Source organism: Bacillus rossius, chromosome 1, assembly GCF_032445375.1.
Source record: "Bacillus rossius redtenbacheri isolate Brsri chromosome 1, Brsri_v3, whole genome shotgun sequence".
NCBI lineage: Eukaryota > Metazoa > Arthropoda > Insecta > Phasmatodea > Bacillidae > Bacillus > Bacillus rossius.
In genome coordinates, this window is record NC_086330.1 from 198,490,608 (window position 1) to 198,514,484 (window position 23,877).

The 23,877-nt window shown below is 36.3% G+C and overlaps 1 protein-coding gene across 7 annotated transcripts in view; it reads right to left on the minus strand.

Annotated features, from left to right (window-relative positions):
• The window catches only part of LOC134527226 (ecotropic viral integration site 5 ortholog), a 950,124-nt gene that overhangs the window by 155,094 nt on the left and 771,153 nt on the right, over positions 1-23,877 (minus strand). For all 7 annotated transcript variants that reach the window (XM_063359715.1, XM_063359712.1, XM_063359717.1 and 4 more), the window contains exons 11-13: positions 11,814-11,972; positions 10,041-10,277; positions 5,898-6,071 (exon numbers count right to left, since the gene is read on the minus strand). In XM_063359715.1, the coding sequence (XP_063215785.1) occupies positions 5,898-6,071; positions 10,041-10,277; positions 11,814-11,972 (570 nt within the window). The remainder of the gene's footprint in view (positions 1-5,897; positions 6,072-10,040; positions 10,278-11,813; positions 11,973-23,877) is intronic.

Genomic DNA, 23,877 nt, shown 5'->3' on the forward strand with positions numbered 1-23,877 from the left:
AGAATACTGATTTATTAATTCGATTCCTGTCCTTGGTTCGAAACTGGTAAGAGCAAAAAAAAAAAAAACAACAGATCCTTCCTCCACAGAAGCCACCTACAGACTGATCTACCGCCACCAATAGCAAGGTATATATATCATCAGCTGGAATGATGACATGTCCGCCATCTTGTCTTCATCCGCTGGAGACCACCAACTTGTTTTCGTCTGCTAGAGTGTGCTGATACCATGTTAGTATAATATTCTGTTCACCATAACTTTGTCCTCAACTGTTGGCATTGAACTTGTACTTTGACCTTCAAATATGACCTTGAACTATAAACTTTAACCTTGACCTGGAACTTAAACCTTGACCTTGAAATTTGACCTTGACCTTGAAATTTGACTTTTACCTTGACGATAATCATAGATCCGCCATTTTGCGTTCAGTACATGCTACCAGGAGCTACCACCTGCTAGAGGTCATTGCCACCATCTTATTTTTGTCTGCTGGAGGACACCATCTTGTGCGTGTACTCGTCTTATAGAAAACATTACCATCATACTTGTCTAAGTTTTACCCGCTAGAGTGCAGTAATCATTTATTATTACTGAAGTGCCTGCCATCTTGAAATTTGGGCGCCATCTTGGAATCGTGTAATTATTTAGCTAGAAATTCGGGAAAAAACTCCAAAATTAATCTAAAATTCACTCATTAAAGTAAAGATTAATTATATCAATTCCTGTTCTTGGTTCGATCCTTAGATGATGCAAAATAAATACTTTTATGTAAAAAATAATAATTATAATAAATATTATTATCAAAGTCCTAAAAGAGACTTAAAATCATATATTACCATCATCCTTTTAACCATTATGACCGCCATTTTAGATATTTGTATTTATTGAATTATTAGTTCGGGAAAAATTCCAAAATTCACCGAAAAAATCACACATTATTTTACATATTGAATCAAAACTTGCTTCGATCTATGGACGAAGCTGAAAAAAATTTAATTTAAATACCAGAAAAGTGTCAGGTTCGAGAAATAAAACACAGCAAGTTCTTTTACAAACATAATATGTATTACATAATTTCTATCCTACTACAGGATCACTTGCGAAAGCCAGCAATCTTATAAACATTTAGCCCTGCATAGACGTAAAACGACTAATTCTTAGCTCCAACAGCTCTAACTGCTCAAAATGCTCCAAATGCTCCAACAGCTCCATCAGCCCCAAATGCTCCAAAGGCTCCAAATGCTCCAACAGCTCCAAATGCTCCAAATGCTTCAACAGCTCCAAATGGTCCAAATGCTCCAAATGGTCCAAATGCTTCAACATCTCCAAATGCTCCAAAGGCTCCAAATGCTCCAACAGCTCCAAATGCTCCAAAAGCTCCATATGTTCCAAATTCTCCAAAGGATCCAAATGCTCCATATGCCACAAATGCTCCATATGCTCCAACTGATTTCAATTACTTTTTTTTTTATCGAACTTGACATGATTACATGCATGACTTTATTAGTATACATTTTGGATGTCAGTGGTGACTTTTTTACACCTTTAAGTTATAAGTTTTATTTAGAAATGAGCTTTCGAGAAATGATAAAATACATTTTTAAAAAAAAATATTAATTTTTCTTCAAGTTTATACACATGCATTTAATTGGAACCATTATTTTATGTAGCCAGCTTCCCTCAGTTCTTTAAGTATGAAGGATATTTCTTTGATGATCGAATAGCTTCCTGCACAAAGCGAACCGTGTAAAAGTCTTAGCCTGTCAACCAATATGTTAGGATCTTCCATGAGGTATAAGCAATCTCTTCTGCTACGTTATTCTTCCTTGTATGTTTATAATAAATATTATTATCCCTGGTGTCTTCTGTTTCAACACCAACAACAAGGTCACTTTCGTCATCGAACCAGTATTTATCACAAACTTGATTAGGATAATTTATTTTATTACGTCGTTTCCATCATTTTGATCTCAAGCCACCATCACTGTCTTCGCTCTTGACTGCTTTAGGTGCTTCAGCACAGTACTCAATCATGTCAGCATCACAAGCTTGATCAGGATAATTCATTTTATTACGTCGTATCCATCGTTTTGATCTCAAGCCACCATCACAGTCTTCGCTCTTGCATGATTTAGGTGCTTCAGCACAGTACTCAATAATGTCAGCATCACAAGCTTGATCAGGTTAATTTATTTTATTACGACGTTTCCACCGTTTTGGTCTCAGGCCGTCATCACAGTCTTCGATCTTGACCGCTTTAGGTGCTTCAGCACAGTACTCAATCATGTCAGCCTTAGATTTGTCAGCACAGTCATCGATCATTTCAGCCTCAGATGTTTCACAAAAATCTTCAGTCATGTCAGCTTCAGATGTTTCATCACAGTCTTCTATCTTGTCAGCTTCAGGTGGTTCTCACACATATACTGATTCTGGCTTGGACTAGAATTCTATCTTTGTCAACAATGAGAAGTTCACAACCTAGCAGAATCAGTTTTTGTATGTTTTGTAATTTTTGTTTAATTTTTTAAATTATTTGTTTTAATATATCAAACAAAATGTGTGTTGGTTTTCTCCGTGTTTTCTCGATCATCCATGTCAATATTGTGACGGTTTTCTCAGAGTGCTCTTCATTATTCTTGTCAATATTTTGATGGTTTTTTACCATGTGCTTGCGATCATACCTGTGGTTTCTCCAAGTGTTTCTGGTTATTTCTGAGAAACCGATCTCTCCATGAAGGAGTTTTAATCTTAATGAGACATGTCATTTTATTCAAGTTTCAATTTAATTAGTGAATTTCTGCTACTAAATCACCACTTGCAATATTTTTATCAGGTGGAATTTAAAAAAATCATTATTCAGTCAAATAATAATATTCCCTGAGAAATCTGAGAAACACTAACTGGATGAACAAACATCCTTCTCCTTGGAGTCTAGCAAAGCCATCCTTCTTTTGCGATCGTTAGTGAGCATCCTGCATCCCGCATAAAAAAATTAATATTATTTACCTGCAGCAACACGTGGCGTCAACTGTTGTTGAAAAGCATAACTACTTACAACCAGTACTTTTGCATGAGGTAATTTAACTCTCGCTGACAAAATATTAAAAAAATTCTATTTAAGTAATGGTTTTAATTTAAAACTCTTAGATTGCATCTGCAATTAGTCGCAGAATCTAACATGTACCCTGGTTCGTTGCATGTAGCTGTATCAAAACAACATCACTGTAGATACTGCAGCAAGGTGTTTACCTTGAGAAGGATTGCTAAACTACATGAGAAAAGCGAGTGTAATTTGGGTCCTTGTCAAAAATTATTTAATTGTAGTCAGTGTCATAAATCCTTTGGTAGAAGATATTACTTGGATAGATATTGCAAGAACTGTACAACTAAGATGAACAAAGATAACGATGACTGTGCTCCAACATCGTGGAAGAGGAACGAAGGCAGAATATTAGACGACAATAATGAAGATAATGCTAAAAATACTGATATAGATCAAGACAATAATTTAAAATTAAAAACAAACGAAGAAAGTAGCAACCTCATTAGAAATTAAAATATATTTGCATCAATATCTAGTCGTCTCCATGAAAATGTGTAAGATGGAGAACCACCTGAAGCTGACAAGACCGAAGACTGTGATGAAACATCTGAAGCTGACATGATTGAAGATTGTGGTGACACATCTGAGGCTGACATGATCGATGACTGTGCTGACATATCTAAGGCAACCATGATTGAATACTGTGCTGAAGCACCTATAGCGGTCAAGATCGAAGACTGTGATGGCGGCCTGAGACCAAAACGGTGGAAACATCTTAATAAAATAAATTATCCTGATCAAGCTTGTGATGCTGACATGTATAGGCCTACCCAACCTCTCCCAGCTGTCCAGGCTGGTAACCGGAGCTGTCAGCATCGCTCACTACGTCAGCTCGTCAAAGGGCTAGGGAACCCTGATGCTTGCCCCTAAAGCACTCGGGGCACCACTCCCCAAGTACGAGTCCTACCCAACAAGAATCCTGGGCCTTAGAGGAAACCTCAGCGGGGCACCATTCAAACATGGTGGATTCTCCCCGTACTACTACCAACTTTTGGTCTACTCGTCAAACTGTTCGCCGGTAGCTAGACCAGACCGTCACGCTTCAGAGTGCAGCCACGGGGTGTCCTCGTCGCCTCGGAGTACCCTCCGACCCGCCGTACCTCGGCCCGACGGGTTTACAGCCGGTTAAGGCCCAGATGCGACTACACTCGTCCGGCGACGACCGCCGTCTGCCCCAGCTAGAAAATGGCAACTACAGTGTCTGAGCTGGAGGGACCTGGGGGTTGCCTCAGTACCTCCACCGACTGCTGGGCCAAGGGGGCACCTTGTCGAGTAGTTTACAGCCCTTTTTTAGGCCCGGGCGCCCGACACCGTAACCACCATACCCAGTCCTTCCTTTACCATGGGGCCTGATCCATTCACTATGGGGCCCTTTGGGGACCGATGCACCGAGGCTCGGCAGTCAAACCCCCCAGAAAGGTTTCTATCGCATCTGCTGTTGCCTGCAGATTCAGCCCTTTCACCATTTCTGGTCTCATACATGCAATTGAGGATGCACTGAGGCAGAGTTGGACCCGGCATTGCCCTCTTCAGTTAGGGAGGTGCTATGACCAGAGGTTGAGGAACCCGTCCCAACGTAGTCACCACGATCCTCCTCCAGCAGCGGTGCCAACATGGAGGCAGAGGGTTGCCATTTGGTGTAGAGAGGCTATGTAATCGCATCCAACACTCCTTCTGTGGACCTGTTGGGTCATGTCTCAGATACTAGAACCGGCAACAGTTCCGACACCTCAAGCGACAATCGCCAACAGCCTGAGCTCGCCCAAGGGCTGACCTTTTATACCCTACCTGAGGGCTTACGCGTGATGTCAAGAAGGGAGGAATTCTGGGAATCGCCGGCCGCTTCCAGGTACTCTAGCTAGCAGGAGTGCCTTGCGCACTTGGCTGGCCTGGTGGGAAAAGGGGTAGGCGTAGTAGCGGCCGGTCAGGAAGGCTTGAGTCGCTTCGCCGGCACTCAGCGTGGTCGGTTGCCCAGGTCACCCTGGCAACGGATGACCAGTGTGGCCGCGCAGGTCTGCTTATCATGGCCGTCTGCAGTGGCCTACACATGTGTTTAGGAAGGGAGGGGCTGATGGCTTTTTGATTATAGAAATGAGCAGCACGTCACACGTCATCAGTTAATAAGTGATATCACTGTTTGGGGTGATGTTTTAACATTGTTTTTTTTTTTCAAAGTAGATTCTTTCACTTTACTTCATAATTCACCCAACCAGAAAATAGCAATTTTGAGATTAATTTTCTTTGGGCTTTCAATAATGGTAATATTATTTCCTACGTCTTTAAGCAAATGTTTCAACAATCTTTATCCCAGTAATGGCACTTTAGATTTTTGAAGATTACTTGATCAAGTGGTTGAATTAAATTGGTAACATTAGAGAGCAAGTTCTAGGAACTGATAAAGTCAGGTGCCAATTAAAATAAGTCTGCGCTGATAATATGGAACCTTGCTTAATCAACACAATACTAAATTTGATGTAGAATCAGCTATTAGTTCTTATTAGTTTGAAGCTATTTAACTAATTCTTAATATAATATTAAAAAGGTACTGTATATTAAAGTATGCTACATGAAGCTAAATTTCCAGATTAACAATATAAAATAAGATAACTTCAATGCAACAGAGAGAGATAAATAAAGGGCAAGAGAACAGTGGATGTTTATTTGCATGAGACACCTAAAACTAGAAGCTATCTGTAGGCCAGCATCAAGCACACAAACTAATAGTTTTGCACGTGTCAGGTTATAAGCATGTATATGAGAATACGGGAAGAGATGAGGGGGTGGGGCCACGCACCTCCTCCAGCTCCTGGATGCGGGCGCGCAGGTCGCGGATGAGGGCGTCATTCTCCGCCTCTCGCAGCCGCACCTTCACCAGCTCCTCTTGCAGGCACTCGATCAGCTCCTCTTTCTGTCCAAGCAGCTCCCGCTTCATGGAGATCTCTTCCAGTGACGACTGTCGTGAGTTGTGCTGCGGCACACACATTCCAGTTCTCCTCACAGCGCACTCCTCCTGCTTTCTTTCATATACCATGCGATGGTGTTAAAAACAAGTTATAAAAAGCTGCTTGTAGAACCAAAAAAAAAAAAAATCAGCATTACTCTTCGAAAAAGTTCTCCTATATCATGTTGCGTCCGTGGTTCAGATATCTCCTTCAAATAATCATTACGGAAATGTAATCCTCCAGAACCGAAGTGACAGTAAGCAACCACTGCTTTCTGAAAGGTGAGAATCAGTCCTGGATCGCAGCAGGCAGGCCCCAGTAGTAGGCTCTCAGACAGTGACACCATTGAATATATATAACTTATAGAAGTCGCGAGGGGATAGGATTTATTATTCCAATTTTCGGATCCAAAACTGTGGTAGTTGTTAGCTCCGCCGCTAGACAGCTCTTCTTTCCACAAGAGGGTGCTCGTAGTTACCAGCTTCCACGCCAGAGCGCTGTAGCGTCGCTTTTTTCAAGGTCATGCGCGTAATTCTCTGTCTCACTCTATCGAGAGGCGGTGCCTTTTGTTGAAATCCGAGCGCTTAGATACGGACGGGCGCAACTGAATTGGAGGAGTACGGCCACCGAAAAAAAAAGTGCGGTTAAAAGATGCCAACATCAAAATTTAAGTTTTAATTATAAGAAAACTACAGAAATTCCTTAAACGTAATAACGTAAAAAAAATTACTGACATTCGTAGTTCAGAATTTATAAAATGTTGTGTTAACGGAGTGGCGCATTGAGTAAAATGGCAAAACATAATTTGGAATAATTCTAGACAACGTTGAATGATTTTGGTAGCTATGAAACAACTATGGCTGCGATGACTGTTTAAACGCGTGCACGTAATGTTATTAGTAACTGAAACTAATGGTATGATGTCATACTTTGTGGCTATGCAGTTTATATTTTTTTTAACATAAGATGAAGCATTTTTACATAATGTTTTGGTTGTTTCGTAATTCAAAATAAATAATCTTAAACGTTATATGGTGAATATTCCCAGTAACGAATGACCACTAAAAAAATCAATTTTGCCAACATAGATCTGAAAAGTTAACGATTTACTATGTTAAGTTGCTTATAAATAACGCACATTTCCCGGATCTCCAAAGAAAATAAGAGTTTTTGTTATAGCATTGAGTTGCCACTCTTTATATTCCTTGCTTTGAGGTTAGATACACAAGTTATGCTCGTAAAAACGATGAGCAAGTATTTTGAATACAAATATATTTTCTTTTAATAACCGAAAGGTAAATATTATTTCCATGAAATATAATACAATTATTTAAACACAGACAACATATAAGAGCTATTTTTTGTTTATTATTCCATCTGGCGTGATAAATTTTATATTTTAAAAACAGTTTGTGGATTTTTATTATAAAATAAATATTTATTTATGACATCAATTTAAGTTGTTCAAAAAATTCACTTTGGTATGAATTCAACAAAATTCATGTTATTCAGGGCAGAAAATTAGAAACTACCAAAAAAGATTATCTACATTGCTGTTTTATGTAAATCTGTGAACGGACTTAGTAAGTGATATATTTATAATTCCTCATTTTAGCAACCCATTTTAACACAAGAGAAAAAGCATTTTATACTAAAAATTATTATGTTAAACCATTAATTAGCAGGAAACATGTATGAATAATCTATTTAAATTTGCATTTGAACAGTGAAAATTATTTTGCAATAATAAATATATTTTATCATCGTATATCACGGATATAAAGTTTGTATTTCCATCTAATCAGAAGAATTATGACACAGTTAATTAAATTGCTTTACAAGTTTTTATTCACATGAAAATCATTAAAAATTGGTTGGGTAGTTATATAAATATACAAAAACAAATCATTATACATACAATTTTATTATCTTAGTGGATTTAAATTAATGGTGTCCCAGTGACTACTGCGAAGAAAAAAATCTTGCGAAAGGTTTCCTCGTAATTGAAATTCGTCAAAAAAAATCTATCTCTCATTTCTGGTGACATTTCTGACAAGTGGTACGATGAAATTTGAGACTGGCAAATGAATGTTGTGAAGCAATAAACAAAATATCACATTCGTGAACTACAAATGTATAGTTGTTTTTATTTTATAGTAAAATTATATCTAATAACCCGTGGCTTTGCTCACGTAATTTCCGGGTATTGCTGATATTCTACCATTTTAAGAAAAGTATGTATTAAATTCCAAAGATTTTTGAAGAATTATACACAAAGAACTGTCAGGTATAGAACATATTAAATAAATAAAAATATTTTTACGACTTATTTTTAATTGGTTTAGCGTAAGCCTATTTTAACTTTTATTTAAAATTAAGTACCTACCTTATTTTCTATCTCCCGGTTTAGTGACTTTGAGAATATATTTTCCCTTGATGAAATCTTAACTCTTTTCTATCTGACGAAGAAGCCAATTAAAATATAAACTAAGACTCGCGCACTTATTGTATGTTAAGACTGCCATCGTTTTAAATTACTGTAATTTTTTTAGTTATAGTCATGCTTAGGATAATAACATAATATGCCTTATTACGCATACATTTCAGTATTCATGAAACAAATGCATTTTTATTTGAAATGTAGAGCAGTTACCAAATTTCTTATCTCGCATATTGATTTTTTAGTATGGCTAGTATTACTTAAACTAAATTTTTGAATTTTCACTGATGTACTCTTTTCCCTTTTCTATGTGATTGAGAAAATATAGCAATATACGTAAACCAATTAAACCAAAATCATCCTGAATTTTTATTACCGAAAAAAGTTAAATACAAAAAAATTTAATATGCGTATTTTATTATTGAATTTATATATATCTTGCCAATACTTATTTAGTGGGTTCCATTTTTTTTTATTTTTTAAAATAATATCTACCCCTTTTATACTTAACAGATAACGTTGAATAAGAGAAGGTTGTTTTTCCTTGTCAATATCTAAAAGTAAATTTGTACAAACGCGATATATAGTTTAAATAAGTATTTTACTTTTAAAATAAAACCATATTTTGAACGGAACACTGACTATTGGCCCAATACAAAGTTTTAATAGCTAATTTTCACTTCACTCGGGTACAGAATCCCATCATTCAGTGATTTCCGTGGCTAGCTTTTTTGGGATTTCATCATTCTCAAACGACGGTAAAGGAAGCTCCTCTTCAAGGTCGCCTAAGATGCTGATAAGACCTGCCGGGTAATAGGAATCTTGGTCTTGGATTTTCGAAGGGTTGTCTGTGGGTGGGGGGGGGAGGGGGGGGGGGGGTTGAAGGATAATGTTACGACTGGGCTGGTTAACCAAGTTCTGCCAAACACCACCAGGGGCGTATACGGCCGACACCCAGCGATGAAAGCGATCGCAGCGGCGGAGCTTGGAACTACAACAATTCTTCTGAGAAACCGGACAGAAAATTTAACCTGGGCTCGCGACTTCTATACATTATATATATTCAATGGTGACACTGATGCACAGTTCATAAGCCATCGGCCAAGCCAGCAGTTGGAGCCAAATATCAACAGCATTGTCTCTCGATACTTCTACAGCTTGTTAGTCAGTCTTAGCAGTGTGACCACATGGGTAAAACGTATTGATGTCCAGTTCTAAAAATTACTTGAATATCTGATTTAATATACATCACTGAGATAATGACACTTTATACAAATAATGGATGGTGACCGAAAAAGAAACAAAAGAAGGATAAAAAAAGAGAGAAAAATGAGAAAGAACTAAGACAGGGAGAAAAAAAATTAAAATGGAAAGAGAAAAGGAGATAAAAAATAAAAGAGAATAAACAAAGGGGAAAAAACAAGAGAGAAAAGAATAAAAGAGAAAAAAAAGAAAAAAACACAAAAAATACAAAGAGAAAAGGAGAGGAAAGAAAGGGAGAAAGATAAAGTAAATGAAAGAGAAGGAAAGACGAGAGAGAGAGGCTCCTGCCCACCGTCTCCTCCATGAGTAAGGACAGGTTGCGAATCTCCTCGTGGGCCAGCTCCAGCCGGTGCGACGTCTCCAGGTGCGTGTGGCGCAGCGCTGCCAGCTCGCGCTGCACCACGAAGGAGGTCTCCTCCTCCTCCGCCCGTGACACCTGCCCGCGCACCAGTCGGTCGGCCAGCTCGCTGGACTCTGCCTCCAGCAGCTCCACGCGCTGTCGCAGCAGCCGGTTCTCCGTCCGCAACCGCTGTCGCACGCACAACCACTCGCTGCTTCCCTGCCTCCCTGCTCAGTGTTCCCAACTTGAAGAACTCCACAGTTCACCTCACTTCAATCCATATTGCTACGACTCACTGGTGTGAAGATAACAGAAACACTGATGGCACAATAATGAAAAAAGAAAAATGATTTATATGAATACTTATTAAATGTAAAAATATATTAAAGCAAATTTTTTTATCTAACAAGCAAAATATAAATAATATTTAAAAAAAATTATTTAAAAAGCATAAAAACTTGTTACCTCAGTAAGAAAATTTTTACAATTGTATCATGATTTGAAACCTGGTTTGAAACATTCCAAGGCCTAATTATTACCGAGTGGCAGCCTGGCAGTTGGAAAAAAAAAAAAAAATTCAAACCACTGCTTGATATACACTCTACAAAGTCGTCAGCAGGTTAGTAAAATATTAACACATTTCAGAAACAAACCCAGGTAATTTTTTGGGCAAAGGGGTGGTTAGAGAAGAATATTTCTGTTTTTTCTTCATAATTTCAAAAATTAAAATCATAATTTTGATATTGAAACTATGAATATTAAGTTTTTTAAAAATACAATTATTATAAGATAATGTTCACACTCATAATACTATAATAATGTACATAACAAACAAGTTTCATTGATTCCCCCAAGTTCAAATCCTGATCCAGCGATCCTGATGTCCATTTTACCATGTCTACAAGGTTTTCCTCGTTAGTCAGTTAAGGCAAATGCCAGGATGTTTCCTTGTGGCATATTCCTTTTTGCCAATGAATAGTAAGCCCTAGTAAAATAAAAATAATTCCTACTAACAGAATTTTTATTTTTGATCAAAAAGTGGAAATCATCCACAAAATTTATATTGTTTGTAAACTAAAACAGATAGAATGTTGTATGGGAAAATAACATTATGAAAATAATCAAACACTTCTAGTTATTTCACAGGAAAATAACCACCACAAAATTGTTACAAAAAATCAACAATAGATAAGACCTTAAATCTGTTTTATCCCACTCTCAATGCCCTAATGTCCTGCTTTAACATTTCAGTCACCCCTTACTAGAACAGCCAATATCTGTTATGATCTGCTTCACAAATTCTAGCTATTGGTTTTACTGAACAACAGTCTTAACATTTACATTTCTAACTATTCCATACATATGCATGTATTGCATTTAAGTAACAGTTCGTTAACCCGATACGTTCGTGACCACAGTCATACTGAATTAATTTTCCAATGAGGTTTTAACGTGAATACCAAAAAAATAAATTACTACACAGTACAATGATATTTCAAACAAGTTGTGATAAGTTGCCTTATAGCTGTACAGTGTATGTACAAGGTTGTATAAGACACTAGAAAACTGACATCCACCCACTGTGCCTGGTTACAGAGTGTGGTGAACTGAAGGAATGCCGGATAAAGAGTCCGACTGTACCACTCAGAGATAAGGCTCCTGCACAGAAGCAAGCCTGTCACAACAGATGGCAGACAATGTTGTCGCTCAACTCCCCATTCTCACCCTCAACTCCACCATCTCCTCTTGCTCTTTGGTCTTCATCACGGTATAGTCCTTCTCCAGCTTCTTCATCTTCTTGGGGTTAATCTTCACGTTGTACGCAAGGTTCATGAGGTTGTCTGGGTCTGCCTCTGCCTTCACCGGCAAGTCTTTCTGGAAGTACTGACACAGAACACCATCTTATTGCAGCAACATTCAACACACTCAGGCCCGGACTGGTCAGGTCGGCTAGTCGGCGATCGCCGAGGGCCCCCGAGCCAATGGGGCCCCCAAATAAATTTTTTTTCTACGAAATATTTCATAGATTTACACAATTGCCTTTGTGTATTTTTCATTTTGGGTCACATATTTTACGTTTTACGTTGGTGATACTTTACGTCGTATACACCTAAAACCTCCCTACACATATTCAGCTAGCGACAGGCGAGGGGTGTCGTAGACACTTATCAGTATGACTCATGTGGCTCTTCCCCCTAGCGATTTTCTAATTATTTCAGTCTTTTTCACGAATTTCTACATAAATAAAACTACTTTTAACGTTTTCACGTTTTTTTTTCAGACACGAACGCCTTATCTTCACGTGCTTGGCGGAGGGATGGGATAGCTTAGTTAAAAAACATGCTCTGCTTCGAAACTGCGTTACTTATGCCTGTTTTAACAGCAGTTGTTTACTGCCTCTCGAATGTCATCTAGACTTGACAGAAGACACGTTGATAACACTACGGAATTTCCATGGGAAGCGATAATGCAGCTGTTTCGTTTTCCATTCATCATCTCTGTTTAAGCTGTGAACCCATCCCACCCCACGCCCCCCTCAATTTGATCACGGCACTTTTAATACCTCTTTTCGAAATTATTTTATGCTACAGCGACAAACTATTTTTTTTTTGTAACTGCCTGCTTGTGGTTTTAATATAAGTCGTGTCAATAACACTGTTATCAATATTTCGTTTCTTAAATATTAATTGCTTCACATAGGAAATACTAAAAATTGTACTTACTGCAAGGCACCAAGCTGACATATTGAAGTGTACACTATGATGTCTTTTGATGACTAAATTCAACACTTACAATAGAAGATTTAATTAATTTCCAAAAAAACTAAACTGTTAACATCATATTTTAGCTATAGTGTGACTAGGTATGTATTTGTTTTCAGAGACTGAAGATCCAGTGTCACCTCCTTCATTTCAGCCTGCGTCTACTCCTAGTACTTCGTCTTGTAGTGTTGAGTAGGAAAAAACTACGCCTGCTTGCAATCATGCTGTTTTAGACAGTCCATTATTATCATCTTTTCATCTCGGCAGCGGTTCATCAAGAAATAGTTCGAGCTCCGACTCAGAAAACACCGATGAAGGAGATGACCAGGAGACACCTGATGCTGCTGTGGAACAACTTGGTTGTTTCATCTGCCCAAACGAAAATGACCTGATCGGAGTCAAAAAATCTTTTATGGAGAAGCACCCAATTCGAGCGAAAGAAGGAAAAGGAACTAAATTGCCATTTGAGCCTTCAAAGCTGTATTATCGACTTCTGCCAAATGGTGATAAAGTTCACAGAAAATGGTTATCATACTCAGTTCAGCTTAACAAAGTGTACTGTTCTTGTTGTATGGCGTTTGGAGGTAAAGATCATAGAGATTCTACCTTTATTATTGGTCACGACGTTTCTCCCAAACATGTTTACAAAGCTATTGAGATTCATGAAGACTCTCATTACCACGAACTCGCGGTGACAGCAGCTTTTCAAAGCCAAAAAGGTTTTGAGATCTCAACTCTTTTAGCTACCAACCAAACAAAAAAAATGAGAAAAAGAAGTTCGGACCAGGAGATTGGTTGACATTGTTTTATTTATTGGAAAGCAAGGAATCGCCTATAGAGGTGATAAAGTAAAAGGAGCGTATACGCTTGGCTCTGTGGAAAAGCATGAAAATTTTCTGGAACTTGTGATGTTGGTCGCAAATTATAATGTTATTTTGCAAAATCACATCACAATGTGTATTGAAGAAAGCAAAAAGATTCGAAAGAAAATAATAAAGAAGAGAATAGCCACAGGAAAGAACACTCAAAGGCCTACGCCTATTGGACGATGTTCTTTAATGACATTTTTATCGAAAACCTTTATCAACAAGTTGATAAAAGTAATAAGCTCAATATGTCGTAAAATTATTTTGAATGACCTTCAAAATAGCATAAATTAAAGCGTCATGGTAAATAGTACACATGTTGTTGCTGTAATGGATCAGTTGGCTAAATGCATTCGCTATGTAATGCAAGGAAAAATATATGAAAAACCTTTAGATACGACAGTAATTTGATGATTCAAGTGGACGTGTTTTGTGTGAACTTGTGAAATCTACTCTAGCAAAATGTGGCATAGCTACATCAAATATTATTGCTTGTTCTTTTGACGGAGCTAGTAACATGAAAAGGATGCTACAGCGGCCTGCAAGCCAATCTCAAGAAGGACAACGAAGATCTTATGTATACCCATTGTATGGCACATGTGCTAAACTTAGTAGTTGCTGATAAGACTGTTAAAATACTGCAAGCAGGAAACTTATTTGGTTTGGTTGAAGAGACGGCGGTTTTTCTAAATTTGTCGCACAAAAAATGCCAGTGTGGGAAGAAGAAACAAAGAAAAAACACACTGCACATGACAAGTTATATATGTTACAAAAAAATAGGAGCGACACGATGGTGGAGCAAACACGAAGTTCTTTCATCCATTGTTGATGAAGAGTTTTTGAATTGTGAAGAAAATTCAAATACTGCAAAATATTGAATCTTATGTCGGTTTTACAAAAAATATCAGTTGGAAGTTTTGACTGTAAATAAAAATACACAGCAAGGAATTTGAAAAGTCATTGGTCTAAATTTGAGAACCTATTCATGTATTTTGTATTGCTTGATTTATTTTTAGTTACTTCCCCTGTTTGCAAGTACTTGCAAAGTAAAAATATTGACTACTCTATTGCTTGGGACCTGGTTAAAACACTACTCCAGCAAGTGAAAAATAAAAGAAATAATGTACACTTTGGGACTTTGTACTCAAAAACAAAAACATATGCCAGTACTCTCAATGAAAAGTTAGAACATAACGAAGTTGACAATGAAATTGAGTTAGACTTTAACAATAAAAGAACGTCAAGGAAGAAGATGATGCCTGGGGAAAAATTTAAAAACGGAGCTTCTGAACTGTCAACGACTCAAAGCTACAGACTGATTTTTTTCACTGTTTTAGACTGTGCTAGGATTTAAGTATCGAAGAGAGATTTTGCCCGAACAAAGAAATTTTACAAGACTGTTCCTGGTTGGATCCAAAGAAATTTAATACTATTTTTAAGCTTGATGTGAATTTCCTGCAGAAGCCCTTTCAAGCGTCTCTAAACTGTGTAAAGTTGACAGAAGCAGGGTACTGATAGAATTGAAACAGTTTGCAGCTCAGTACAGCAATTTCATACAAGAAGATAAAATTGAAGAAAAACAAATTGTGGGCGAAAAAAACACAGCCAGTGACGATCAAGATGACGATTTTGAGTCAGGATCAGAAAAAGAAAAAGCACCAGAAAAACCTATAGGTGTCAACTGCCCCGAAAAGAAAAGATGTTGTCGATGTTTGTCATGTGCTTTTTCTGTTCATTTTGATCTCACACAATCTGGGATCTATATAAATCTGTATGCAGTTCATAAATTTATGCTAACTATTCCTTGCACACAAGTTACAAGTGAAAGAGTTTCTTATAAACTTAAAATTGTTAAGAACCGACGAAGGTAAGCTTTAAGCCAAGAGCTCTTGTCAAGCCTACTTTTTATTAATGTTGAGAGAGACTTGTTTTACGGATTAGATAAAGACGAAATAATAGATGGAGTAGCTGCAACCAGTAAAGAACTTACGAAAAAGCTGTTGGTTTAGTTATAATAGTTATTTTTAGAGATTATTTTATTATTTTATTTGTGTTTATCGTAAAATAATTATTTAGATTTATCTTTATAGATTGCTTTCTTATTACAATTCAATAGGGTATCATAGACAAAAAGAGGAACTAAGTAATAATTTTATTTTAATTTGAAAAATATTTTTGTTTGTTTGTTGAAATTTAAAAAATGCTCATTTTTAAAAATTGTTATTCAAAGTGTAACAAACATAGCCTATTTATATTATTCTATTAATTTAGCTTGCATATAATACAGTATACAGTAGAAAAATTCGGCTTGGTTTCCTTGTTTATAATTTTCTTATCCTATTATATTTTTATTTTAATAACTTATTGTAAGTTTCACCAATTTATGTTTTATAAAGGCATACTTTAAAAAATATGAAGTTTTGTTTTAATTAATCAGTGGAAACAATACATTTACTTACTTAAAAATATATTTTCTTCAAAAATTTTGATCAAAATTCATTTACTTTTAAGCCTTAAAATAGAGTAAAATGCTGTTTCCAGGCACATAATTTCAAAACATTTTCCGGAGGGAACGCCCCTGCTCCCCCCCCCCTCCCCCTTCCCGTTTGCTGGGTGGTATTCCATAACCCACAGACTTCCCGGTAGGGGCCCCCTTTCAGTTTCTGGCCGAGGGCCCCAGAAGGAGCCAGTCTGGGCCTGAACACACTATGATTATATTACCACAATGTAGGACCCATTTTTTACATTCCCAATTTTACAATTATATTGTCGCGGTTCGAAATTTTGCAGGGTTGTTGAAATCAAATTTAGGGACTTTACTGACGGGACTCTGGGCTGGCTGCTCTGTTCACTCGTCAGCGCAAGTGGCGTGACCATGTAATTGGGGCACGGGGCCGGCGCGGCGCGCTGCGGGCTTGCAGATTTTTGTTTGTTTGTTTGACCGTGTGCCTGGCGCAGCCACGGGCCGCAGTTACTGGGGCGCGCTGTCGTAACAAGCCGCGCGGTGTGGCCTGCACGTCGGGGTAGAGGGGGTTAGCCTTCTCAGATGTTCTAGTTAGTTGTTTAGTAAATTTGGCTTCAATAACGAGCGATTTGTTATGGTAGGCGCGGCAGGGCGTGCGTATTTAAGCGCAAGTGAGTGTTAGATCGGGGCTCACTCAGGCGGAGGCTATGCGTCTCACCTGTGGCCACGAGTTGTTTAGTTAGTTCGTTCATAATGTAGTCGTCTTCAAGCTTTCGGGCGGAGGCTATGGCCCTCGTCACTAGTCGTTTAGTTCTTGTTTTTAAAATGTAATGTTCGTTCGGGTTTTCAAGGGCAGGAGAGGCCCCTACGTAAGTTTTAAGTAATCGATCAAGAAAGGCTTTTCGGAAAATGTGAGTATGGACTTATCTTTGTTTTAATTTTAAGTATAAATTAGGATTTAATGTATTCGTAAGGATTAGGGAAGTGTTTAGTGAAGTTCTCTCTTTCTCTCTTGTAAGGTCGTTCAATCGTTAAGGAAGTAATGAAGAGATTATTGTTTTAAATTGTAATCCCGCTATTTAAATGTTCTTTAAAATGATGTTGATTATTTGACTTTAAGAATAAAATAATTTTTAATTTAGTATTATGTTATTTTGCAAAATCTCCTTAGTTCAGCTCTCACCAGACATCCTGTACGGGGTGACGAACCTATGATCCTAGGTACAGTAAAGTATTTTAAGTTAAGACTAGTTGATGCCAAGCGAGTTGTTTCTATGTAAAGAGCTACGATTCTCTCCCCCCTCTGAAAGTGAGACGTGACAATATGTATATTACACTTCTATTCTGAATTACCTTGTAATGCTTCTACTATACAGTACAAATATTCCTCTTTTTTCTTTAAATCTGGCACATTTTGCATAATTGTTATGGCTCTCTTGACAAGATACTAAACAAATTTTACAAGTCATAGAATACACCAGGCGCAGTATATCTGAAAGCTTCGTGAACTATGACACCAACCTCAAATAAGGGCATGGTGTAACCCATACCTGCCAACTTTTTAGTTTGGTCATCAAGAAAACTTTTCAATTGGGAAAATGTATCGTAAATCAAATGCGGCAATTTTTTACATGCTTTATGTGCAATTATTTTCTATTATTCTATTCCATTTGGTTTCTGCTAATTTACTAATGACATGAAGGGCATATCGATGGCCTGGAATGAAAACCCCATACAGTCAATATTGTAAATGTACTGGGAAACTAAACCTATCCAGAATGTGCCAATTTACACAGCATGCATATGAAAAGCAAAATGATCAAGTACAAAACAAAAGCAATAGTATTGACTAAACAAGATTACTTAAAGACATACCTTGCTATATCACATGTTTGTTACATATTTCAGTCATCTCCTGATTATCATCCTTGATGTTATTTTAAGACTTAGAATGTGCAGCAGTTGCCTTCTTTGCTTTACCTAATAAATCTGAGGTAAATCTTTGTTCATATCAAACACAATTCCTTGATTTCAACACAGAAATAGACTGAAAAGTTTTAGATGACATGGAGGACCTAAATTGGGTTCTGTTTATTTTACCATACTGAAAATGCGCTCACGTTCTGAATTACTGTGGAGGATTGACAGAATTGATAGCATTTGACCGTCTGTTATACTTCAGGAAGCCATCTACTCCACGAACTCTTGATAATTCAGCCACTTGACATCAACAGTGCCTGCTTTCGTCACTTCCAACCCCGTGTGTGCAGTACTGGTGAAAAAGCTATCAATCTTCTTATTTTCTTCCTCAGAAAGCACGTTTTTCCTATGCTTAGGACACTTAACGTGTGTAGTTATGTCGGACCTACCTCCATGAGCAATACTAAAATCACACCGGCACACTGTGCAAAACACAAAAGTTTCTCCTTTTTGCGATTTCAGAATACACGAGAATTCGTTTTTATACACAGCACGGTAAGTCTGAATATATTTCTTGTTGGCTAGCTTACTCATGGTTCCCATCACGTAAATACAAACGAAAAAAAAACGGTTGCGCAGCACTACAATGGAACTACGAACAATAGTCAGCCATTTTGGACATAATATAAGGAACAAGGAACAGACCAGGGGGTGGCAACTCTAATAGGCCATTATGTACCCAGATACTATTTTTAATCTGCACAACAGATAGCGCTAGTAGATTGACCTAGTTCTTTTGTAAATTCATAGGTAGCGTTAGTGTTCATAATCAAATGTCAATTGAATGTTTATAAGAAACTAAATTTATGCAATAAATACTAATAATGCAATAAATATAGTGTAATATTAATTTATTTTGATTTCAAAAACAGTTGATTTGTAAAAATTGTTTTTTTTTTGCAGTAATATTCGTTTACAGATTGATTTGAGCATTATAGTCGCTCTTTTTTTTTTCGGTTTGTAGTAGATTTTGGTCGAGTGAAAGATGGATTTTACAATGGAGTTTGATTTATCATTTTGAATTATTTTCCTATATGATTGTGAATTAAGAAGCCGATGAAGATGCCTGTGAATACACATCAATGTTTTGTGTCTTCGTGCAGGAACAGTATTACTGTTAATCCTGATGTGACAACATTCAGATTTCCATGAAGCCGAAGCAAGTGAGTACTGATGTTTATATTAAAAAAATTACAATAAGTGGTTTAACATGTTAAGGGTTAGGCATTTATGTTAAGGCTTATTATACAGGATTTATAGAGCGATATTATCGAGACCTGAATTTGCGCACATAATAATTTTGTAATTACGTAGTATAATCATTTATTTATTTTTAATAACCCACACACACACATATATATACACATACATATATATATATATACATACACACACATATGTATACACATATATATACATATACCCATTTGGGGATAGTATGGGCTTAGTAAAATTACCATAAATCAGTAATTTAAATGTAATGATTTGTGATATGAACCCTAAAAATCGTTTTGTGTTACTGAATTTATATTATTTATACAATATGTGATTCAATGAAAATTAATATATCGTAATTAAGAGAAACCCACCAAATTTATTACACTCTACAGCACTTTAATAATAAAACATTACCTCTGAAATATATACGTTCATTGAGTGGTAATGCTAAACTAAATACACATAATTAAATACATGTATGTTTATACCTTATATTTATAGTATGCTACATGCTAGCTAATAATCTGGAAATACTGATTTAAGTATGTACTAGCTCACACTATAAAATTTTTTTGTTTTGTTTCCAGGTTATTGAAGTGGATTGCTGCAATTGGCTATGACCTTGATGCCAGTAATGCTGAAACATTTAAAACTAAATATGTATGTTCCGAACATTTTGATATTGGAGCTTTCACTACATGTGACTGCATCAAATTGAATCGTGGTGCTGCTACAACATATTTTAATTCTGTGGACAGTGAAGTATGGATCTATTGTTATAATTTATTATGTCTAGAATGCTGCCAAATATAGGTGAAATGTTTATGTTACATAACATAACTTGTAAGATCTACTTGTGCAGATATATATTTTCACCTGCCTCTAAGGTCCTTTGTTATTCACAGGTAGCATTTACATGTGATGAAGCAGTATTTAACATTATTGGTCAACATGCAGTCCATTATTACAACCTTTGTACAGGCGCATACAAACATATATGTGTGGGGTATTTCACACTTTTTATTTGATGTTAAAGATTGGTATGGTGACCGGGATACTTTTTTTTATTAAACCTCCTACACAGTTCTCTACTGTTTCCCTTATCTGTTGCCTTAACATTTTTTTCCGATCAGTCCAATTCCTTGAATCACATTGCAAAAAAAGTCACAATACATGGGATTGGGCCACTCTCTTCAAAGAATTGTAATTCGAGTTTAAACATAGCAACATATTTATAACCTATGATCATGTGATGTATATACAGCTAGTAAGTTGTAGTATAGTATGCAATTGAACCTTCAATAAGTTCTACATCCACACTTAAAAACTTATTTTACTTGATGTTTTATGTTCAATAACTATTCAGTAGGTTGCAGGAGACCGTTCGAGAGCAGTGCCCAGAGGACTACTTCTACCAGGTCCTAGAGTGATGGATGTCCTTGTCCGCTGATCGCGCTGTGCGGTGATCACAGAGGATGGCCTCTTTTCCTTGATGTGGTTTGCTGAAACCGAGGTTGGTTCGTACCAGTCCCGTCCCGTCGCTGTAGAAACTTTCGTCGTTTACGTTCAAGAGTTCTATCCACATTAAAAAAAAAAACATTATTTCTTTAAAGATACTTAAAGCATTGAAAGTTTAAACAAAAATTGTAACAACTATTCTTCATACATGTTAACTTGGTTAATTTAATTATCAGATATTTTACCGGGATCCCAGTATTACATAGTTTTAGACGTAGGACATGATTGGAATTCATTTTGGAGTCAGAAACTATTGATTAAGACGCTTACTCTGGTGTAGTATGGTTTTCACTGAAACCCAGAGGTTCGCTCACCGACTGATCACTAAACGGCACACACTCATAATACATACATAATTTATTTTGGTTCGTTGTAATTTTCAACAGGAGTTAAAGTAGAGACAATATTAATTTATTTTAACCTGAAGTAATTGATTTACTTCTCTGGAATCTTCACCGTCGATTGGAAATGTTCCTCCACCTTCCTTCAGTCAGTCATGGTTTAGCAGGACAGTAGTACAGAAGTAGACTCGAGCTTCAACTCTTCATTGAATTTTTAGATTAGTCTTTAGCAGGTCAATTTGCGATTATCCTTCAACATTACTTATTCATGGTACGGTCTTTTATACACGTCGATAATAAATCAGCTCTCGTTGACGGTATATGGTAATTCTTTGTAAATTATTTTATCTAAATCCAATTAATTCCTTACAAATATCCATAAATCTTCTTCAATTTTCAGTAATTCAGCTTGACTTATTTTAAATGGTCATATTTCTCGTAGTAGCTATTCGTAGAATCCAACTTAAAACGTGATTACGGCCAAACATTCTAAAGAACCTTTTTTCTTTTGTCTTGTTAATAACCACCGGAATTCTCTCAATTTTGACAAAATGCAGAGAAAATGAAAAAAAAAAAATTATTTTAAATTTATGACCAAAGATAAAATCATAATCATAGACAAAGCAAAATACTATTCAAATCACACACAATTGCATAGAATAAACGAACCATAATTAAACTGATGAAAATGTTAAGCGTGAATAAAATAAATAAACTGATTTCTATAAAGTATAGAAATTACCTTTATAGTATTATTTATCATTTTGGAACTGAACCTGTGTTTGTATAATTTTGCCTACAAATTTTGACATTTTGTGTCATATCTATGACCCTCCTACTTCAAGGAAGGTCAACTTTGTCTTGCCCTTCATCTTTTGTGGTCAGCCATCATGTGAACATCATAGTAGTTTGTGTTGTTTAATCCACTTGATTATGTGGTAAATGTGTAACTTCATACCACCATTTGGGTGAGTTTTTTTGCTTGATTCCCCCCGTAATCATTTTAAATATTTAGTTTTGGCCGATGTCTAATATTTTAATTTTTTGCAATTCATTTTAGCAGTCCTTGTGTGGCGTGAGACATCTGAGCCCATGTTTGATTAAGTCCATTAAGTACCGGGACCGGAGTGAGCCTTTCACCTCCGCTTATGGCCTCAGGATGCTACTTGCCATTTCAGGAAAGTCACTACTATAATTTTCTTTCAGCTTGAAGCCTGTTTGCGCATGAACTTTCCTTATTGGACTTCTACATATCTATCATCAAATCAAAATTCTAATCCATCCAATGAAAGATCTTTTTATATAATATCAACCTAGAAATAAAATTTTAGTTATAATTTATATAAAATGATGTAATTCTTTTGTTTCAATCCTAATTAATTGTAATTGCCACTATGGTGCAACAGGTTAATGTTTTAACCTTATTTTTTTATTGTCTTGCAGGGCCCCCAAGCTTATCTATATATGTTGTATGCAAATGTTGGTATCTCAAAATACTCAATTATGATATCAAGTTAATGTGAAGAAAGCTGTGTTAAGTATGTGCATAATAGCATATTTAATAAAAGATGGTATGATCCCTGAAGAATGTATTCTATCAAATAAACTTAAAATCAGTTCCTTTCATTATTTATTTATAGTTTTTGCTATTGTCTATCGGTTGTAAGGCTGGTATTTATAGTTGCATCTTGAGCAATGTCTTGAGACCGTCTTGACGAAGACGGTCTTGTTTCTCAAGGCAGCGATTTCAATCTCCATGTTTCATAGTCCGCGAACAAGACGAGCTTCATGAAGACTGCATGCTCAAGCAAGAGCTTGTTTGCCGTACTTATGGCTTGACGAAGCACTTACTTGAGACAGCCGAAAATACACGAGCATACACGAACTTTGCCGATTGAACTGTTTTCGTTAAATATTCTGGTACTATTCACACCAAGCACTGAAACCCCAGAATTTGAGGCTATTTATAGTAACAAGATTTAGTGAGTATATATCACTACATTCGAAGTGCGTTTGTACGTTGATGTGAGGAATTCGTTTATTGTTTTAATACTCTTGAATCACACATGGAAAAATTGATGTTTTGCGACCACAAATATGCATACCTTCTAGTACATCTCAGCTTGTGTCACTTGAGATGAATGAAATTAAGAACTTTATAGACTTTTGTCTTTCCTGTGCAAGTTTAACATTAAGAAATTATGTATCTAACGATTTAATAATACCCTTTTAAAAAATAATAAAATTAAGTTAGCATCTTCAGAACTGTTAATACTGAATTACTACTTGTTTAAAAGCTACCTGTCTTTACAGAATTTAAAAAAATATATTTCAGGTAGTGAAACACTTTTTTTTGAGAAAATGTCACTCTGCTTCAGCTTCAGGATAAGGTACAGTAAATGTTAGTTTAATAAAAATATCAGATTTAACTACACAGTAAAAGAAATTTTTTAATTTAAGTAAGAAAAATGTATGTTTAGAATTATAACAATAAGTTTGAACGAATCTGATAAGGGTACATAGTAAGGAACTTAAAAATTTGTAAACACCTTTATAAAGTGTTTGTTCATCAATAATATAAGACATTAATTTCCTCATATAATAGGTTAATTTTTCTTGTTCAAGTTACTTGTGATTCTA